Genomic DNA, 19453 nt, shown 5'->3' with positions numbered 1-19453 from the left:
CAGCGAATACCGTATTGGAAATTTTACCTCATGATCGGTGCAATTTTTCTATTTATGCATGTATGAATTTTTTTTTTTTGTGGTTAATTTTACTTGGTTTCAGGGCATGCAAGTCAATGAAATGTGGCATGTCATTTGTAATATGGATAGAATCTTATAATCTTCTGCTAAAATGATGGTACGTTCAGTGCCATTTTGTTATGCCATTTTATTTGTATTTACATTGAATTTGTGAATAGAACAAATTAAGACAATTGTTAACAATTTGAATCTTTAAATAGAACCTTTTATACACGAATATAACTATGAGTGTTATGGTTTCAACCCAGTTGTTGAACCCAAGAGCCGTGTAAAGTTGTAAAACTTAACTTAACAAAACAAGTTGATCACCTTGGAATATTGCACTCAATGTGGGCTTGGAAGTCCCCATTGCCGCATTACAACATCAAAAACTTTTTTGGTTTGTTTGTTTTTTTATGAGGGTGCCGTTCCCGAGAAATGTTCAAATTATTACACAATTTGCATTTCCACACAACGACAAGTCTGTTCTTGAAAAAAAAAAAAAGAAAAAAAAAAAAAGATCTTTTGATACTACAAACAGTTGAGACAAGACGTTATTGACCTTAAAGAAAGATCCCATTTATCGTCAAAGGGTCACAGTTGTGTTCTGGATGACACGTTTGCGCATCGGGCGCCGGTTTCTCATCGTCAGAATTAAGGGTGAGATTTTGGGTCCTTGAAGTCGGGATAAAAAAAGAACATGCCCATTTCATCCGCTCGATCTGCTAGTTCACATGAGAGACGGGGCTGGGAATTGGACTCACATTTTGTGTGTGTCCTGTGTGTGCGTGCGAGTTGGTGTTAAGTGTGTTTTGATCTTACCGCTGTTTTTGCTGGGTTACCCAGGCAGAGATAAGGAGGCCTGTTCGCCTGCACAGCTGTATGTCCAGGGGCTGTTGGCTGGCCACCTCTTTACACAGCGCTCGACAACAGCGTATTGTTTGGCCAAGTGAGAAAACTCTACTCTCTCATTAAGTTCATCGGGTGAGAGGATGGGAACCGAGAAGGGGAAACCCATGATGCTTTTGGGCACCGCTCTAGGGAACGCACTCATGTTGAACTTGTGTGCAGGCGCTGGGTATCAGTGGATATCGGTGGCTCTCTCCGCCTTTTATCTGTGTTGAAAATTTGAATTCGTTCGGTGAGTGAGGCTGTGGGAATGTGGGGGGGGGGATAAGGACAGGACAGGTATTCAGATGTGACCTTTTCTTTCATTTCTACTGAAATTCTAACCGTCGGCTAGTTAAAAACCAGGGAAATGCCTCCCTCTTGTGGTTCGGTTTACCGTGACGAAAACCGACTGAGTGAATCTTCCGGGCCCCAAAAAACATCGCTCGTTCCCGATTCCCAGCCTCTTACGTCGTGACGATAAATATCCCACAACGAGCGCTCCGATCAGCACCCCGATCGCCCCAGTTTGTCCCGCTTACCGGAACCGCTCTTTTTTTTTTTATTGCCGTCCTCTGAGCTTGGACTGAACCGTTGTTGCACTTTAATTTTGATCAGTAATTACGATGATAACGTTTTGCGGGTCGGTCTGAGTTCCTTCGGATGACAGCAGAGCAGACATCTGTGTGCCCGCAGTGTGCGAGGCCTTGATGCAGCTCTGCCTGCGGTCGCCTTTAGTGGAAAAACCATAATGGCCTTTAATTGGGACTTTAATTGTGTGTGGTGCAGCGAGAGTATTGACTACAAAACCGGTGGTATTTGAGTGCATACATCCATCTTTTGAGTAAGTATATGTGTTGTTCGCAAAAAGCCGCTTCCTCTATTTGGACTGTGAAAGGCTCCAGCAGGACCATGGTAAATCATATATGTCATGTCTTATACAGCGATGCTATTGCTTGTGCCTATAGGGTAAATAGCTAATCGGCGCGTCGAGATCTATGAGCGGATGAAATGCTGGCATTTGTGCCGTCACAAGGGTGCGTGTGGTAGGAAAATGTTCGTCCTTCTGCTCCGAGCGCACACCATTTGACCGACGCCCTTCAGATATGTCCAAGGGCGGTAGCCCCCGACATGAATGGGAGGCATTTTCCCTGTTCGCCAGAGCTGATAATGATGATTTCCGTTAAAAATGTAGGTGGTGACATCTGACATATGAGGGATGATAAATACATTCTCCCGGAAAAAATATATAGCTGTGGAAATTATTTTTAGTCACGGTTTCTATAAGTCCCATCATTTTCCGGCCTAGATAGATATGTGATTGGGGCCGTCGCTATTTTGCTTAAACCAATAGGAGGGTTTGGTTGAAACTGAAAACAAGACTCACACACACACACACACACACACACACAAACACACACACACACACACACACACATACACACCAAAAGTCGGGCGGGAGCTGTTTCCACTTCAATGGCAGCTGCCTGTAGGCACTGTGGCGGGGCTTCAGGAGTAGCTCCTCGTATCGGAGAAGCATGTTTGCGTTGGCCACAAATTAATATCTTTTCATTTATTGCAGAAATGACAGGAATAGTAATTAAGGAAATGGAATGATTTTATTGGCCATGATGTTTATATTACGTTCCAGATGTGAAGCAGCTGCTTGCGCGCCAAGAGGCCCTACTCCCCCGAAGCGCTATCTAGAGACACTCTTATTAAAAGTAAGATAACACAAAAAGCCTTATGCATTTCTGGGAGTCATAAAAAAACCAAAAACGAACAGAATCTGGTCACAGTGGGTATGAGACTAAACCAATATCATGTCCCATTTGACGGATGGGCGACAATTTAGGAGGACCAAGGGAGCCGCAATGAGTGCCGCATTTATAAATGTGGCCCTACAGTGTAATTTATTTGAAGATATAATGTTACCCTATTTCAGCCTTGATTTGCCTGACTGGAAAGGTTAATATTAAGAAGTTGGAGTTCAGCATTCCTGGGTGGCCCCAACACATGCAAGGGTGTCCCATGTCTGTCTGCATGAGACTCAGTATCCACAGGAAATACATTTACATTCTAAATGTATTTTTCATTCATCTCTGGTGAATAATATTCTTAGCCGTGAAAGGGCAGGTTGGTTATACTGTGTCACAAAATCATTTAGCTATCCACTTTTGATTAGTAATCATGTAATATTATTCATTGGTGGCGCCATACAGTGTAATTGATGTGCCTGGTAATTATGCTTTATGAACTTGTGAGCTGCTTGCAATTAACACTGTAACAGATGGTGCTTTATTCCCAATAAACAGAGGAAAATATCAGCAGAGAGAGCTCTTGCCATACTGAGGCTTCAGTATTTTGAAAAGGAGGAATCTTATTGGTTAACATGTGAGAATACTTTACACCCATGAAGGATGTGCCTTCGACACTTACGGCTCACGGAGAGAAACCGGCACACACACACCAGTCACATATGTTCTTTACTGAGGCCTGGAAACCACAGTGCCATGCAACACGGACTAAGAGCAGATATTTTAACTCATGCGCATAGAATTTCGGGTTGGCATGAAGTGCAGTGGAATCTTTATGATCACGGTTCAATTTTCCTGTCACTTTGCCTTTTTCATAAGGAAAGAGATGTTCATATAGATTTTTTCACCCTGAATATTAGAAGGGTATGTTGCGGTCCAATGATGCCTGGTTCTGTTGTGATGTGATCCCATCTGGTTTCCAGTGAAAAGGCGCCATTCCATTAACTTCGCCTGTGATCTGGGGGACGCTTTAATCTAAGACTGTAAACTCAATTTAATTACATCCTCAAAGGAGCGCTATTAGTGTAGCACAATCAGACAGGGAGCACATCCATTTTGATTAGTCAAACAAGTCGAATCCCGTTGCATATATTTACTTTTGTCTTATAATCAGATCATGGACTCATACTAGTCCCATGCTATGTTCCACGGTCATGGTGCAATGTGTTTTCCGCAGGGAACAAAAAAATAAGCCGCATCAGTATGCTTGATGCGCTGATATGAGCATTTCAGGAAAACAGGACCAGAACAATTGGGATCAGGGGACTCTAAAAAGACTCTCTGTGCGGCATGCCGACTTAATGCTTGCTCTTTCATGCTTCTCACTCTTTTACCTCCAGTCATATTCACAATTGCTATCTGTGCGCACGGGGACTGTTTCCAGTTGAGATTCGGCCTTTTCTTCTCATCATTTAAATCTTCTAAGGGAGTGAGTGGGGTTTTTTTTTATGAAATCGTAATACAATCATATGTAAATTATAATGAAACACACAATGCCAGCCAATTACTTTTGTCATGATGTCATAATAAAAACACTTAACAGAAGGTTTTCATCATTATGTAAATGTGTGCCCCAGGGCTGTCTCTTCCGTAGCACAGTATTACTGACTCTGCCTGATGTGTGTATCTTCATATCGCGCAATATGAAACATGACTTTGAGTCCTCGTGCGTTATCTTCGATAGACTTGCTCGACATCAATGATGATTGAATGACGATTATAATATAATCACTCACACACGACGGGAGAAACAGCGACACCTGGTGGCGGGCTGCGGGCGCTACGGCCCCAGACAGACGGCGCTGTGGTTGCAACGTCTCGTCGATTTCATAGTTCCGCCATCTCCTGTATCAAAGGTGCACAATAAAATAAAAACTACAAGCGGCCTTGTTGTTTTAAAAGTGATCCTCTGGTGTTCGTGGCAACCTATTCAATTGTTGCAATGAATGCATGTATTATAATATATGCCGGTATGCTTTATAGTCAATTGAAGTATATAATGACTACGTCTGTAGAGTAGTTCGGGCTCTATAGACTCTGTATGTGTGTGTGTGTGTGTGTGTGTGTGTGTGTGTGTGTGTGTGTGTGTGTGTGTGTGTGTGTGTACACACACACACACAGAGTCTATAGACAGTTTACATATATACACAACAATATATAACACTCTAAGTTTATGTATTTTTCCTTCACAATTTAAGTTTTTGTGGCAAGTATTTCATCTGGGTGGGGTTGCATGACTGTTCAGAGAGAGAAAAAAAAAAACCATCATCAGATTTTTTGCGGGGAATACATTTGAAACGGGGGTAGATGAAGAATGAAGAATAAAGAATATCCAGCTGTGTTGTCTGGACGGTGTTGGCCTAACGTTCCGTTAATATCTAATATTCTGTTCATATCGAATACTCTGTTCACATCTAATGTTCTGTCAATATCTGATATTCTGTTCACATCTAATAATATAATGTTACTATCTAATACTCTGTTCATATTGAATATAATGTTACTATCAAATACTCTGCTCAGATCTAATATGCTGTTCATATCTGATATTCTGTTAATATCTAATATTCTGTTCGCGTCTAATATAATGTTAATATCTAGCAGTATGTAATGTTAATATCAGTCAGTCAGTCAGCAGGCGACCTACATCGTGTGTGCGTAGTTCGTGGCTTATCCATATTTTTTACATATTTACTGTGTTTGTGCTGTGTATTTTGTTTATTTTCACCCTTCGTGATGAGTCCTAAGAAGAAGGATGATGGGGAAAAGAAAAAGGCAATGATTCCCATTGAAACTGAGGAGGAAATCATAGAAAAATAGCAGCGTGGTGTATATGGGATAAAAAAAAATGCTTCGACATACGACTGTTTTGACATACGACCGTTCTTATAGAACCAATTACAGTCGTAAGTCGAGGCGCCACTGCATTCAGCCGCATCGATAACGAGGTGCGGCGGTTTCGCGACACTGCCGCGCCGAAACCTTCAAACCAATTCCGGTTCCGGCTCCGTTGTGACGTCGCAGTCACGTGGACACAAACCCCGCCTCCAGCACGGTCGATTCCCGAAGAAGGGAAAAAAAAAAAACAATAATGGCGGCCGTCGCAGAGGTTCGTAGTTTTAACGAGTGTACCGTTTTATAACAAAACCACACCATAAGTCACCGGGATGGATAACGTATACTAACGCAACGTAAAAATAATGTACATTATGTATTTTATGTCATGCTTCCTTTTTTTCCTCGGGTGTGTTTACGGTCGTGTCTTAACCGATGCTAAGCTAACATGTTAGCATGCTAACGATCTAGTTGTAGCTCGTGACGGTAATTACCGTTACTAATTACAGTTACTTATTGGTGTGTGTGTATCTGTCTGTCTGTCTGTCTTTTTGTTTTCCGTTTCAACCAAATCCTCCTATTGGTTTAAGCAAAATAGCGACGGCCCCAATCGTCCATCTATCTAGGCCGGAAAAAAAATGATGGGACTTATAGAACTTGTAGAATTGCCGTTGTACAGATATTCATTTTCTGTGCTGTTTCGTAACTGGACCCACTTTGTAATACGACGTCTCAAATCGTCCAACGCAGGATACCACCCCAGTTTGTGATGAGGAACCCACCGAAAGCCTCCAATCGCAGAAGAGAGAAGACAGACTGCGAAAGTTCAGGGACCTGCATTTTAAAAGGGTTTGTCGCTCAACCGTGTACAGTTTGTGATATAAATGTGGACCGCCTGTACAAGTTCTGTCAGTAATGTATGTGTGGATAAAACCATTACACTCAACACCAGAACCATTTGACACATGTCATTTAAGCACAGTACCCGGTGTGGCAGTTATAACATTATTTTCCTCATAGACTTATGCTCTTATGATTGGAGATTTGCTCTTTTGCAAGCTTTTTTTTGTCATACTTTATATTAATAATATTAAAATCATTTTCAGAATGAAGCACGAAAGCTCAATCACCAAGAGGTTGTGGAAGAGGACAAAAGACTTAAGCTACCTTCCAACTGGGAGGCTAAGAAAGCCAGGCTGGAGTGGCAACTTGCTGAGGATGAAAAGAAAAAGGTATTTGTGATGCAAATTTGGCTTGAGAAATATGCAACCGAGTTGCTGAATCTTCACTCATATTAGATATATAAGGCCCAATTTATAAGTTTACTGACTTTCACCATGGTGTCCGGAGCAGCACGGAGGTTGGAGCACCGCGGGTTACAGTGGGACTTGTGCCTTTTACGTTTCATTCAATTACAGAAACGTTGGAAAATAAAATAAATACATCTACGGTTTTGTTTGGAGAAATGCCGCAGCCTACACTACAGTCAACCTACCATGGATACACACACACACAAATGGAAACACACAGTAAATACTTACATTTCCCTTGTCCGCATTTTTGTCAGGGACAGTTGTAAGCCAACAAACTTGAACTTGAACAACAGAGCACTTCCCATGCTTGGCTCATAGCTTCGATGCTAGCGGTTCCAGTCGCACTCCAGCCTTGGATGGAAGTACTCAGATGGTGACGTCAATTAGGACAGAAAAACTGAACAGCTTGTTTCTGACATGTTTTCTGATACAGACAGTCACAAAAAACTGACTCAGTGTCTTTTTTCACAGTTTGTGTTTGAGTAGGTCCATCAGAGACCCAAATGTATGTGCACAAGCACTGAAAATGTGGTTTTTGCATAATAAGTCCCATTCAAGCATCACTATTTTTGACAAGTCTGTCACTGGTATGGCACATTTCCATTGCACAAAATAGCATGTGATGGTACAACACCCATATCTCTCAACAATTGTGTATATATACACGTTTGTGTTTTGAACATCAAAAATAAACCACCGCTGTGAAGTTATTTGAACATGATGTGAACATGAACACAAGTTATAAAAACACACCTGGCTTGGTGCTGTACGTTCCTGCAACACTAATACATCAATTGTGAGGGAACTTGGGGCTGTGCTGAGTGTTTTGTCTGCATTTGGCGATTTTGTGATGATTATGAACAATGGCCAGCAGCATTAACTCCACCCATGAAGCTCAGTTGGTGTACTTGGTACTAGGCCAGACCAGGAGCAATGAGTACTTTGGCATGGCTTATTTGGCAGTGGAAAAGGCCCTAGTAATATAGCCTGGGATTAATAAAGTGCTATCTTAAATTAATAATTGGGTATCTGGCGTTGTGAGGGGTGGGAATAGCCCCCAATCGAAAATAGCCCAGAAGGGCAGGGTCTGTGTCCCGACCGCTCCTTCTCTGACGGTACCTACTGTACTGCAGCGATGGTGCACCCACGTTCCGATGGTACCAACTGTGCCCACGGCGAGCCAGCGATGGGGCGCCCTTGTTTGGGGCACAAAACTGTTATTTGAGATGTATTTTATTTTATTCAGTTTCCTTATGGAATGAAAGAGGCACCGTGCGTAATGGGGACACTTTCTCCATCACTTTCTTACCAGGTTTGAGGTGTAGCTACAGCTACGAACCCATTCCTATTGATTTGAGTTACGAATATATAGTATTAAAAAACCCTTCTATGGCCATTTTTGTGCAGTTGGGAAGGGGCAACATTGAACAACCTTCTGTATTTGGCTATAGTGACGCAGGTGATATTCGCAAGTGTTGTGGCCGTTATACAGAGACCAGCCCTACGACTAATGCATGGTGTGGTTGTATCACAGGAATGTGCTGCTCGAGGTGAGGACTACCACAGGGTTAAACTACTGGAGATCAGCGCTGATGATGCAGAACGGTGGGAGAGAAAGAAGAAGAAGAAGAATCCTGACCCAGGATTCTCAGGTTGGCATTCAGAGCTGTGAAATGGAGAACCGTGACCCACATTGATTTTATTGCTTTTTTTTTTTTTATCCTAAGTGAGGGTCTGAAGAAACGGATGAGTAAAAGACAAACAGGGTAACAGAATCAAGTAATCATTTAAAAACTGCATTGGTTAAAGCAGCACTATGTAACTTTCAGTATTTGGGATTTGGCGCCCAAAGAGTTTGAGTGCAATCGCACTTTTACACCACTGTTGTAAAACTCGGTCCGGTGTCCAAAAATAATTTATTAGTTATTGTACCATCAAAATTATTTTGAAGCCGTCATTATAAGGTAAAAAAGTTACATAGTGTTGCTTTAAGACTTTTGACCTTTTGAAGAGCATGAGCTCTATCTTGGGTCCAGCCAATATTCCAGGTCATCTTCCCTGATTTTCAGAAATTTTTTCAATGAGATGTTTGATGGACATGGGAGGTGCTCAGCATTTTGATTTAATTGACCTTGAACGGGTATGTGGTAATACTCACAGACCAAACTCCTTTTAGTATAATTTTAATGATTTTCTTCGTAGAATTGACCTGTTTTTAGTATGAAAGTCATTTCTGTGAGTTCCCTTCACCTTTAAACAGAATAATATAATTTGAAATGTCTAATTACAAGAAATTGGCATAAAGCAGATAATGAAAATAGAATAATTTGCTCAAGCAAGTCTTTGGGGTTAGCAAGGAATCACACATATAAACTGTGATGGACGCTGTAGCGACTTTGGAGAGGCACAAGGCGCAGAAAGCTTTTTACAGGCCTGTCATTTTCCAAAACAAAGTTGCTATGTGGCTCTTGTGTTCTAGAAAACGTGGACTATATGGCAAATTGCCATACAGTATGCTATACACGCAGGAAACAAGTGATATACAAATATAAGGCTGACTGGGCATATTAATAATTTGAACACTACCAATTAGCTGGAAAGAGGGACTTGACCAAGTATGGCCGCTATGTGTTGTGTTACCCCAACCTGCTTCTCTCTGGGTAAAATCCTCTGGGGTTAAATTATCACCAGAAGGACTTTGATAGAGTAAAGGAGGGGGGGGTTGAAGGTGGGCTGACTCCTCATCCTTCCTTAACAAGCCGCAGGTTATGTCTCAGAGCCTCGTGTCTGCTTGATGTTTGTTCCGGTAATTACCTCCACTCCCTCATTTCTCATTTTTCTTACTTTCTCTCTCTCGCTGCACTGCCACGAACCACAGGCTACGCTGAAGCCCAGCTGCGTCAGTACCAAAGGCTCACCAAGCAGATCAAACCAGACATGGAGGACTATGGAAGACAGAAAGAGGAGTGGTGAGTGAAGCCTCTGCTGCGTCAACAAACAGCTTTTTTCTCTCCATGATTCTACTGGATCCGTCCGCCTCTCCAGCCAGGAGGCCAGAAATGGGAGGAATTAATGTCCCAATGTGGCCCTGAGGCACTGGAGCTTTCGTGTCATTCCTACTGGTTGAGGCCTATAAAAATGATCTATGAGGTCATCTCTGCCATTAAAAGTTTCACTGGAAAATTTAAAATTGGTGAAAATGAACTTTATGCATTTGTTTGGCGTAATCGTCATTGCGTCTGCCCATCACATGTTTACAAAGCATTCACTATGTGTTAACCAGTGGGCCGCAACCTCTGCCCCTGGGCTGGCTTTTGCATAGTCGGAATGCTTCCCGAATCGTTTCATGATTTTTATTTTTGTCAAAGCGAAGAATGTGCCCACAGGAGCGACATGGTAATTTCTATGGTCGATTTGCAGCTAAACACCAAAGAGGAGCTCAGTGCCTGTTTGTTTATTGATACTGACACCTTGACACCTTTTTAATGTTTGCGCCGTATGGAACAGCAAAGCCACGGCACTCCAAACACTGTCGTCCTTCTGTAAGACGACCTCGGTCACAATAACAAAATAGTGGCAAAACACTCTGGCACTGTTTGACACGTCTGGGGCTGTGTTTTACTAATATCTCCTTCGACTGTTGCAGCGGTGAGGACTTCTTCCCCACCTCCAACAGCCTGATCCATGGCACCCACGTCCCCACCAAGGAAGGCATCGACCGCATGGTCGAGGATGTGGAGAAACAGTGAGTAGAACAACATGGCAGGAGAGAGGGGGGAAAAAACCTGGGGAAATTATTTATCTCTGCGTTTAATCAATTCCCTTGAGCTTGGAAGGAGTTTGTCGGCCCTTTGCCAGTGGCGGAGTGGCAGGTCTTGTGCGGGGCTGGCTTCTATGATCTCCTGATGAGGCTCTCTGATAAGGAGCTGGTTGTCATAGTCTAGCAGGGGTGGTGCGGGGCAGTGAGACTTCTACAACCCGTACAAGCCTCTGTTTGCCACTCTGAAGCTGCCAGACATGGGGAGTGGAAGGTGAAAGAAAAGACAGACATGCCTGTGTGAATGATGGAAGCCACACTTAAAGCGACATAATGTACAGTACATCCTAACAGAAATTGGTAATGTACTGGGTAATAAACTGGCACTTAAATGCAATATCGCCACATGGAAGTGATGCGGTGCAGGCGTTAGAAATATCAGTGAATAATATGATTGGGAAATGATGCCAAAGAAAATCTGAATTAAGTGTTTGCTTTGTTTACCCAACCGGGGCAACCAAGGCACAAATCCTGGCTCCGTTGGTGAAGGTGTTCCGGTCATATCAGACTTTACTTTACAAATACCACAGCGAGGCCAAAGGCGTGTGTCGTCTGTTTGTCAGAGAGGAAGCAGGTTCTAAAGCAGCTCCTGTGATCACCGTAGAACACAATGGTGATCTTCGCCAATGACACTCTTATTACCACCGGTTCTTCCACCGAGTCCCGGTTTGACGTTCCTCTTAGTCTGGCTTGCCTTCGCCGCGCACCGCCACATTTGAGACAGTCCTCGGCTTGTGCTAGAGATTAGACAAGGCGCCCACTGCCGGGCAATGACGCACAGACACCACTTTGAAGCCACTGAGTCAAGATGGGGAGTTCACAAATTGACAGGATAGATAGAGCGTGCGAGGGAGAGATCAGTCATTTGAATATTTTCCATCGTCATTTTCTTTTGGGCCATTTCATTTACAATTTGTTCGACTGTCTCCAGGATCGACAAGCGGGCCAAGTACAGCCGGCGTAGAGCCTACAACGACGACGCCGACATCGACTACATCAACGAGAGGAACGCCAAGTTCAACAAGAAGGCCGAGCGCTTCTACGGCAAATACACGGCGGAGATCAAGCAGAATTTGGAGAGAGGCACCGCCGTCTGAGTGGTCTCCTCCATGGACACTTTGAATACACGTGACCCCCATGTAGGAGGCCTGCATCCATTGAGTGGCTGTCTTCGTAGAATTCTCAACTTTCATGCAACACAGCGATGAATTGTTGTTGTTTTTTTTTTATTGTTGTTGTTTTTTCCCCCCAATATCTTTGATGTAACTTTCTGTTTTCTGGTATTATGCCACGGTTAACGTTTTGAAATTGGCTAAATTGGGATTACTGTTTAAACATTAACCGTCTGCCCAGCACCCTTGTTGCAATGCTCAGCCAGGATCCATTTTTAAAATAAAACTTATTTAAAACAAATTGTTGACTTGACATAAGTATTTTGCAGTGGGTTTGCTACATTTGGTCCCAAAATTCAGAACATTCACTTTGTGAGATTGCCAATCAAATGTACTCTTCCAGCCTCCTGGGGCACTGGGGGGGTATTTAGCTTAAAAGGACAAACACTCTATTTGCGCGGGTTGCTCCTGCAGATACAGCAACAATTAAGCGGTTGAGTTGATGGTGCCGAGTCGCCCCGAGCGGTGACACGAGCACCAGAGGCTTGTGACCTGAGAAGCGATGAAAGGCAAGTCCACAGCTTCCCGTGCGAACCTCCACCCCCGTCCAAAGGCAGCGGCACAGCGCCCCCCGCAGGGCGCACGGCGTCACCGGGCGGGTTCGAAGGCAGGAGGTCTGCCGCGACGTTTAACTTCCGACGGTGTGATTTCCTCTGATCTGAAGTGCACCGATGTAGCTTTTATGTCAGATGTTTAATGGTGTAGTGTGGTCCTCTTTCAAAGGCTAGCGTGCAACAAAGCTGTCGTTTTCTTTTTTTTTTTTTTTTTTTGGTGACGGATGACGGCAGGGACTGTGGGTTTTGTAGTCTCCCTAGCCCCCAGGGTGTTGGATGGAGAAGAGTGGTACCTGTCCATAAATCTGATGCGTGTCATCTTTCATGCTTTCCCCGAGTGTTATTTAATATGTCGGCTGTCATGCAGCTTGATAGACCTCCTCCCTTTCACATGTACTATGCGGCCTGTAGTGACTTTAAAGGACTTTCTTTTTTTGGTCACTTGTTTTATTTGTCCAACCAAAAGAGGCTTTCCCTGCCGTAACTGGAGAAGGAAGGTGAAGATGAGATAAATAGTTGTTTAAGACTTAAGGGAGAAATTGCGAGGCCGTGCCGACTCCTTGCGCGGACGATACGTTAATTTGTCGAGGTGTCAGTCGGGCACCGCCGACTGAAAATCCGTTTAATGCGATGATCTCGAATGAGCGCCCGGCAACATGGCATAGGAGGGAGAATCAAACATATTAAGTTTGCCTGTGAGGGGTAACTCGCTGCATTTTTTTTTTTCTCTCAAGTTAATCTGAAAAGACTTTTTGTACACGCACACAAAGCAATCCTTTGTGCGGCGCTGTAGCATTTTTATTTTTTTTGTTCCTCCTCCCTTTTTCCCCCCGAAGATGTGTCAAGAGTTTTTGTGTATTATTTACAGAAAGCTCCCTGTGAGGGGTGGGGGCTGGCACTACGCACCCATGTACAAGTTAACGCTGTCACGCCATGCAGAGGCAAGAGTGTACATTTCTGTTCTGAGGTGGGACTGACAACACCCCTCGCCCGGAGGCCCGCTGATGACGGGCCGATGAACTGTTAAAGAGGCATTCTTTGAAAGAGAACCTCTTTTCTAGATTATAGGCCGTGACGTAGATGGCAATTAAACCCGAGCTCTTCACAGCCTGCTTTGTTCAAGGCGGTCAGACTGATAGTTGTGGATGTACATTACGGTACATATATGTATTCTCCGCTCACTATTTAAGAATTACGGTACGCTCTTAAATACGCTTACAAGTGAGAGACCCGACACTTTACCCATTCAGCAGCATGTGGTCCAGTACCACAAGCGATCAACAACATCCAACTAAAAAAAACCCCCAAAACATCATGGCGCCTTGTTAGATTGTGTCTGATAACTGACGGAAGATCGCGATTAAAACGACCTTTTGTTCGCCGGTTCTTCCCCCTGAACAGACGGCAGTAGGCTGCACCTGCCCGACCTGTGGAGCAGGTCTGGGTGATATGACCTACAGTATGACACGTTTAGGAAGGTGTTGAAAGTTTTGCTGAAGAAACATGTGATACAAAAGAAAATGACAGGGAAACGGGTTTCAACCCCAAAGGTAGCGTATACGTCATACGTCATAGTGTAGCCGATGGAACGGCCTTTATGCAACTTGAATGACTGGTTATGGGTAATCACAGGATGTTAAGTCATGTCTGACAAAATGTCAAAGGTATCATCTGTCCTCCGATTTACTGGATGAGATGTTTTTCCAATTGTGGTTTGTCTTCTCGGCCCGTCAACCTAGGAAAGCACAACCGTGACACCGTGTGATACCGAAGGGAAATACAGCCGAGGCACAAGGTGGAAATACTCATCCCTAACCCCCGATGTATCAAGCTTGGGGGGAAAACAAGTGACTTCCTTCGTGTCGGTTTGCATTCTCTATCTCGCGGCGACAGTTTGGGTTCTAATTCCTCTGACCGACTCCATGTCGCCTCGAATTCCCGGGGCTCGTTTGGTCATTGCAGGCCACGCCGCTCATCACGCTGCTCCATCCGGCTGATTGTGTTGACGTCGGCAAATAAAGGCACGGAACAGTTTCCGACATTTCAGACCCCCCAAAAAGCGGCCTGCGTCGGGTCAACTTTAATGTTCCCACGATATAATATTTTTTTTTGTTTGTTTCGCAAATGGACTCTTTATCCTTTACACTACAAAACTTTTTTTTTTCCGTGTTGCTTTCAACTCACTTACATAAAAAGGTCACACTCACCATTTATTCACTCAAGTCAATGAAGCCCTCGCCCTAATCTCGGACGGTGATAATGACAGTTGAAAGAGGAGGAACCCGAAACTGAGGACCATGTTGAACGTAATTCCGGGTACAATGAATCATCCTCTGGTGAAGAAGATAAATACGCAGGTCATAAGAGAGGCCATGCTGATGGAATGGAAACACAGCGCGGTTCGCAAAGCCCCCCCCCCGGAGCAAGTCAGGGAAGACTTTTGTAAACATCAGAATGGTCCCGGGGCCGACGCCGCGCCACATTTGCAGTTACACAAGTTCATGACGTCAAATCTGCCTTTGAACTGTTCATAACCGCAGTCAGTGGAGAGGATTACGCTAATTGTACACGAACCTGGCGCTTAATATATTTATTATGTGCGTCATGTTATTAAAAACATATCAAATGATATTATTCTAGGACTGTTTTGATGTGTTACATTTGTCATCACGTCGAGGCCACGGGGGCAGCTCGTCATGTTGCTGTGCCAAATCTGTCCCTCAGCAAATGCAAGAAAAACATTACATGTGTGAAGATACTAAAACCATGCCAGGAAATAAAAATAAATGCACATTATGACCGGTTCGAGGTATAGTGCATATTGTGTTTGTAATGAAATAAGTGGTGTAAAAATCATGGGAAACTAGTCCTATGTAGACAAAAAAAAATAATACTGAAATAGCTGGTTTGTATTTAATGAGGTTAAATAGGCGTCTAACACTTCTGAGGTGACTTACAGCACCAACCATTTCTGGCCAAAAAAGCATTCATTGATTTAACATTGAAACAATAATGACCTTTTATTTGTCAAAACCAAAACACTTGAGTCATTTATCATTTAACAGGCTCAGTGACTGTTAAATGTGTTACAAACCAGACGGAGGCAAACGTCAAATATACAACTTTATTTGATGTCTTCTAATTACAACAACGAGAGGGGAAAATAAACTCCCACCTGAGAGAAATCCTCCATTTTTCTTCTTCCCACTTAACTCCCTTTAACATCTGAAAGAAAACATCTAACATTAAGTCATATGGTCCAAACTCTGCGATATGTACACACACTATTTACAGCGTTCAGAGCGTCCGTGGGCGGCGTCGCACTAGCGCGACGTGGAGAGCGTGTGGCGGCGCGAGGCCGGCCTGATGGGGACCCAGTGGCCGTAGGGCTTCCGGCTCTCGACGCTGTCCATCCTGGAAGTTACCTTGGCGGACATCAGCGGTGCCACGGTGGGCTTGGCCACGGAATTCTGAGAAGGGAGCGAGACACAAGAGGAATGAGACTCCAACACACACACAAGGCGGGTAACGAGTTGTCTGTAAGGATTCCCAGGCATTTTCATGCCAAAGATTAATCGCTGACCACGTGCAATTTGTTAAAGGCCAACCTAGAGGGCCAGACACCCCAGTTTGAGACTCCCCAGTTGAATAGTCACTTACATGAATGCTGAAGGAAATTATCTTCTTCTTATAACATTGGGATAGCTTTGTGCCGAGGGCGTCCTCGTCGGGCTCCACGTCGCTTTTCTGTTTCAAAGAGACAGAATAAAAACATAGTTAGATTGGAGCAGAAATCGCCAGACGCGCCGGACACGGAGCTTCAGCAGCTTGTCAAGTATTTACATATTTACATTCTGCAAGCAGGTTTATCACTTTAGCTGTAATTCACCTCATGTGTTAGCTTCAACAAACTGCAGCACTCATGCAAATTGTCAAACAACTAGCAAAGTCTAGATCGAACCATAATAAATATAATAATTTAAAAAAAAGGCAGATCTTGGAAGAAAATATAACCAAAAATAAACTGTAACAATAAAACAAAGTAAAAGGATCTCTTCTCTGTTCTACTTGTGGCAGAATGATGGTGACGCAGTTTGTTTCCCAGCCCCATTCAGCACACGCCTGGTGTACCAACTTATCTTTGGCATACGGAGAGAGGGAGTTCTTCGTCACGTTTTTAGTTCTCTCGACAGGGAAACAGTCACTACACTGCTGTCCACGCGCCCGCGCTCCTTCAGCGAGTGGGAAGATTCTGCTAAATAACAACGAGCCCATTTCCACTGCAAATGTAAAATACATTTCCAATATGTCAAGCTCTGTGAAATAGATCATCAAGAAAATAGAATTTATGAATTCCATTTGAGTCACCTAGAGTTCTATATTTGGAATTAGCATTTTTTTTTTTAACGACTGACTTAAATACACCATGTTTGAAAAACAAGTCATCAAATTAATCAAGTATTTACGATTTTATACTAATGTTGGCAAAGCAATCTACGAGTATCATGGTGAATATTACAAGAGTCATCAGTTAACCTTTTACGCAAACACATATGGCGTCACCCAAGGCACATGACTGCCCTCTTATTCTCCTAATCCGAGGTGCCGCTGAGTGAAGGAGACCACTGTCATGTGATCTACAAAAACAGGAATACAGACAGAGCATGTGTGTTCCCTTAGGAGTCCAAAGGGTTAACACAAGACAAAGGCAATTCAACAGAGAAGCAGGATACATGAGAAGACAGCGTGCCAAGCTACAGCCTCCAATATATCTGGCAATACAATGTGGACATGGGCACTTGAGCATGATTTGTGAAAAAGTTGATGGATTTAAAAAAAAAAGTATTTGCTTCCATATTGGTGGGCGAATATTCGTATATTACACACAGACAATCATTTGGTCAGTACCTCACGGTTACTGGAATGTGTTTTGCATCAGAAGGGATTGGTCACGTACTCTCGGGCTCCAAAACAAAATATTTCTTATTATTATTTAATTACTATATCAAATATTTTCAATACAGAACTGACACATTCATCCTCCGTTGAGCACCCACCTGTGACAGAGGCTTTTCGGGAACCGACTCCAGTCTCACCCATGTGCTTGGCTCTGGTGTGGGAGAGCGAGACTCCAGCCGCTGCTCGTCCTGGATTGGTGTCGCGCTCTCCAGCTGCTCCACCACGCCCAGGATCTCAAAGACATTTTCCTCCGCAGACCCGATGACATTCTTGTTTTCTGTTAAAGACACAAAGGCAAACGTCAACCCAACAGTGTCAACAATAGTCGTCGTCCATCATAACTATTACAAAAGTGAATCTTTACACAATATATATCAATAAATTCTCGTCTCACCATCCAAACTCGAACTGGTGAAGCATCCTGAAGATCTGGACCTGGAACGACTGTGCTGCATCCTGGGTGTTTTGGAGGGGCTTTGGGAGATTCCGGACCTGGAGCGCGGCGCGGACGCCTTGTTTGTCGTCTTCTGGACGTGCGACCTCGAGTGAGAGCGGTCGCCCCTGCGCCGAGAGGATGTCGCCGGCGTGCGCGAGCGGGGCCTGTAGCGGCGCGGCGGGGAGCGGCGATGCCGGCGCCCGTCGCCGTTCCTGCGATGGCTGCTACAGCAACAGCGGGAGGAGTTTCTGTGGCAGCGAGGGTGCGAGCGGGACCGGCAGCGGCCGACCGACGAGTTGGACGTCAGCGAAGAACTGGACGGCGACCGGCGGCGCCTTCTGTGGGCGTGTCTTCTGCTGCTGGAGCCCGTGGAGCTGGCGCTGTCGTCGCTGCTCCTGGAGCCGGAGCGGGAGCGGGGAGAGGCGGAATCCGACTTTGGGCCCTGGTCAAAAATCACCTTCAGTCCTTCGCTGAGACGAACGTGGGCCATTTCAGGGAGTGAATCTTTGGCCCCGGTCATCATCTTGGGTTTCCTTCAACCGATAAAAATAAGTCGGCATCAGGGCAGTTACCACATCATTAAACTGAAGTTGAAGCTTGATGGTCATACAAACATTTGTGATTTTATTTGAAAGATAACTGATAATATAATAATTTGAAGATTATTTAACTGTCTTTTTGTCCACGCAATGCCCCTATAATAGCGGCATTAAATACAGTTTTAATGATACTCCACGGTGTCTATTGCTGGCAAAACATGAACATTCGGGTTGACCGACAACCTTCCTTATCCCGACTAGTGTGATCGCACCGAATTGATTCTACAAAACCATCGCGATCTTCTCAACCAGCGATCGGCGATTAATGGCGACCACATTCTGGTCGCGGCTCGGGTGTGGGCCTCGCATGCAGTCACATGACGCCGTCTCCTCGGCGCCGCCGCCTGTCGGCACAGTGGCGCAGCGGTTGCGTAACCGAGTCGACGTGGAAATTTCCAGAGCGGCCTAATGGCGGCCGAGGCCGAGGCGAGAGGCGAGAGCTAGCATCGCGGCTAAAGGCCGAGGACCGCAGCGAGGCCGTTTCCGACACATCGGGTGAACACACGAGTCCGATGAAAACAATAAAAGACGATACAAAAAGAATAACAGACGATATAAAAAACAATAAGAGACAGGGTAATAAAAAAACAAGAAAACCACGTCGTTGTGATCGAGAAACGAGTGGCGCACACGACGGCTGGCGCCTTGAGGACGGCTTGCGTCGCTCTTACCGAGTGGATGTTTTTGGGGAAAGACCCACAAACGACGGGAGTGTTCGGTGCTCGGCGGCGGTGTAAGGGAACGCGCGAACCGGGACGTCTCTTCCTCGAGCGTTTTCCTGGCGGCGGCTGAGGCTCGACGTGCGTCTGCGGCGGGTCCCACGCGTCACTGCGACGCCACAAACGGGAGCGCGGAGCGGAAACCTCCGGACGGCGCGGCCCCGCTTCCGGTCACGGACATTTTGCGCGTGGCGGCTCGATCGTCGTGATCACAAACGAACATATTTTGATCTCAATGATTGTGATTATTAATAATAATAATAATTATTATTTAAAAAAAAAAT

At 44.5% G+C, this 19453-nt stretch overlaps 2 protein-coding genes across 2 annotated transcripts; one reads left to right on the top strand and one right to left on the bottom strand.

The window, feature by feature from the left end:
- The first annotated feature begins 5804 nt into the window (after window positions 1-5804).
- syf2 (SYF2 pre-mRNA-splicing factor) lies at window positions 5805-12333 on the top strand. Its single transcript, XM_080012803.1, has 7 exons — window positions 5805-5874; window positions 6351-6449; window positions 6707-6832; window positions 8448-8565; window positions 9792-9882; window positions 10560-10658; window positions 11662-12333. The coding sequence occupies exons 1-7, from the start codon at window positions 5857-5859 to the stop codon at window positions 11825-11827; spliced, it is 717 nt and encodes a 238-aa protein (XP_079868929.1). The 5' UTR covers window positions 5805-5856; the 3' UTR covers window positions 11828-12333.
- A 3233-nt stretch (window positions 12334-15566) lies between these two features.
- rsrp1 (arginine/serine-rich protein 1) lies at window positions 15567-19347 on the bottom strand. Its single transcript, XM_080012146.1, has 5 exons — window positions 19122-19347; window positions 17810-18384; window positions 17514-17692; window positions 16117-16203; window positions 15567-15926 (listed from the first exon to the last, which is right to left on the bottom strand). The coding sequence occupies exons 2-5, from the start codon at window positions 18372-18374 to the stop codon at window positions 15780-15782; spliced, it is 978 nt and encodes a 325-aa protein (XP_079868272.1). The 5' UTR covers window positions 18375-18384; window positions 19122-19347; the 3' UTR covers window positions 15567-15779.
- Window positions 19348-19453: the final 106 nt, after the last annotated feature.

The sequence above is a fragment of the Zeus faber genome (assembly GCF_960531495.2).
Source record: "Zeus faber genome assembly, chromosome: 13".
NCBI classification, from domain to species: domain Eukaryota; kingdom Metazoa; phylum Chordata; class Actinopteri; order Zeiformes; family Zeidae; genus Zeus; species Zeus faber.
The sequence above is the reverse complement of the archived record's forward strand: the minus strand, read 5'-3'. Positions and strand labels throughout refer to the sequence as shown.

Excerpts from the sequence above, each read along its gene's own strand:
- rsrp1 (XM_080012146.1), bottom strand. The coding sequence starts at position 18,374 with ATGATGACCGGGGCCAAAGATTCACTCCCTGAAATGGCCCACGTTCGT. Across the intron at positions 17,693-17,809 it reads CACCAGTTCGAGTTTGGATG|AAAACAAGAATGTCATCGGG; the intron begins GTGAGACGAGAA and ends TGTCTTTAACAG. Across the intron at positions 16,204-17,513 it reads CCGAAAAGCCTCTGTCACAG|AAAAGCGACGTGGAGCCCGA; the intron begins GTGGGTGCTCAA and ends TCTTTGAAACAG.
- syf2 (XM_080012803.1), top strand. Across the intron at positions 6,450-6,706 it reads GGGACCTGCATTTTAAAAGG|AATGAAGCACGAAAGCTCAA; the intron begins GTTTGTCGCTCA and ends AATCATTTTCAG. Across the intron at positions 9,883-10,559 it reads GGAAGACAGAAAGAGGAGTG|CGGTGAGGACTTCTTCCCCA; the intron begins GTGAGTGAAGCC and ends CGACTGTTGCAG.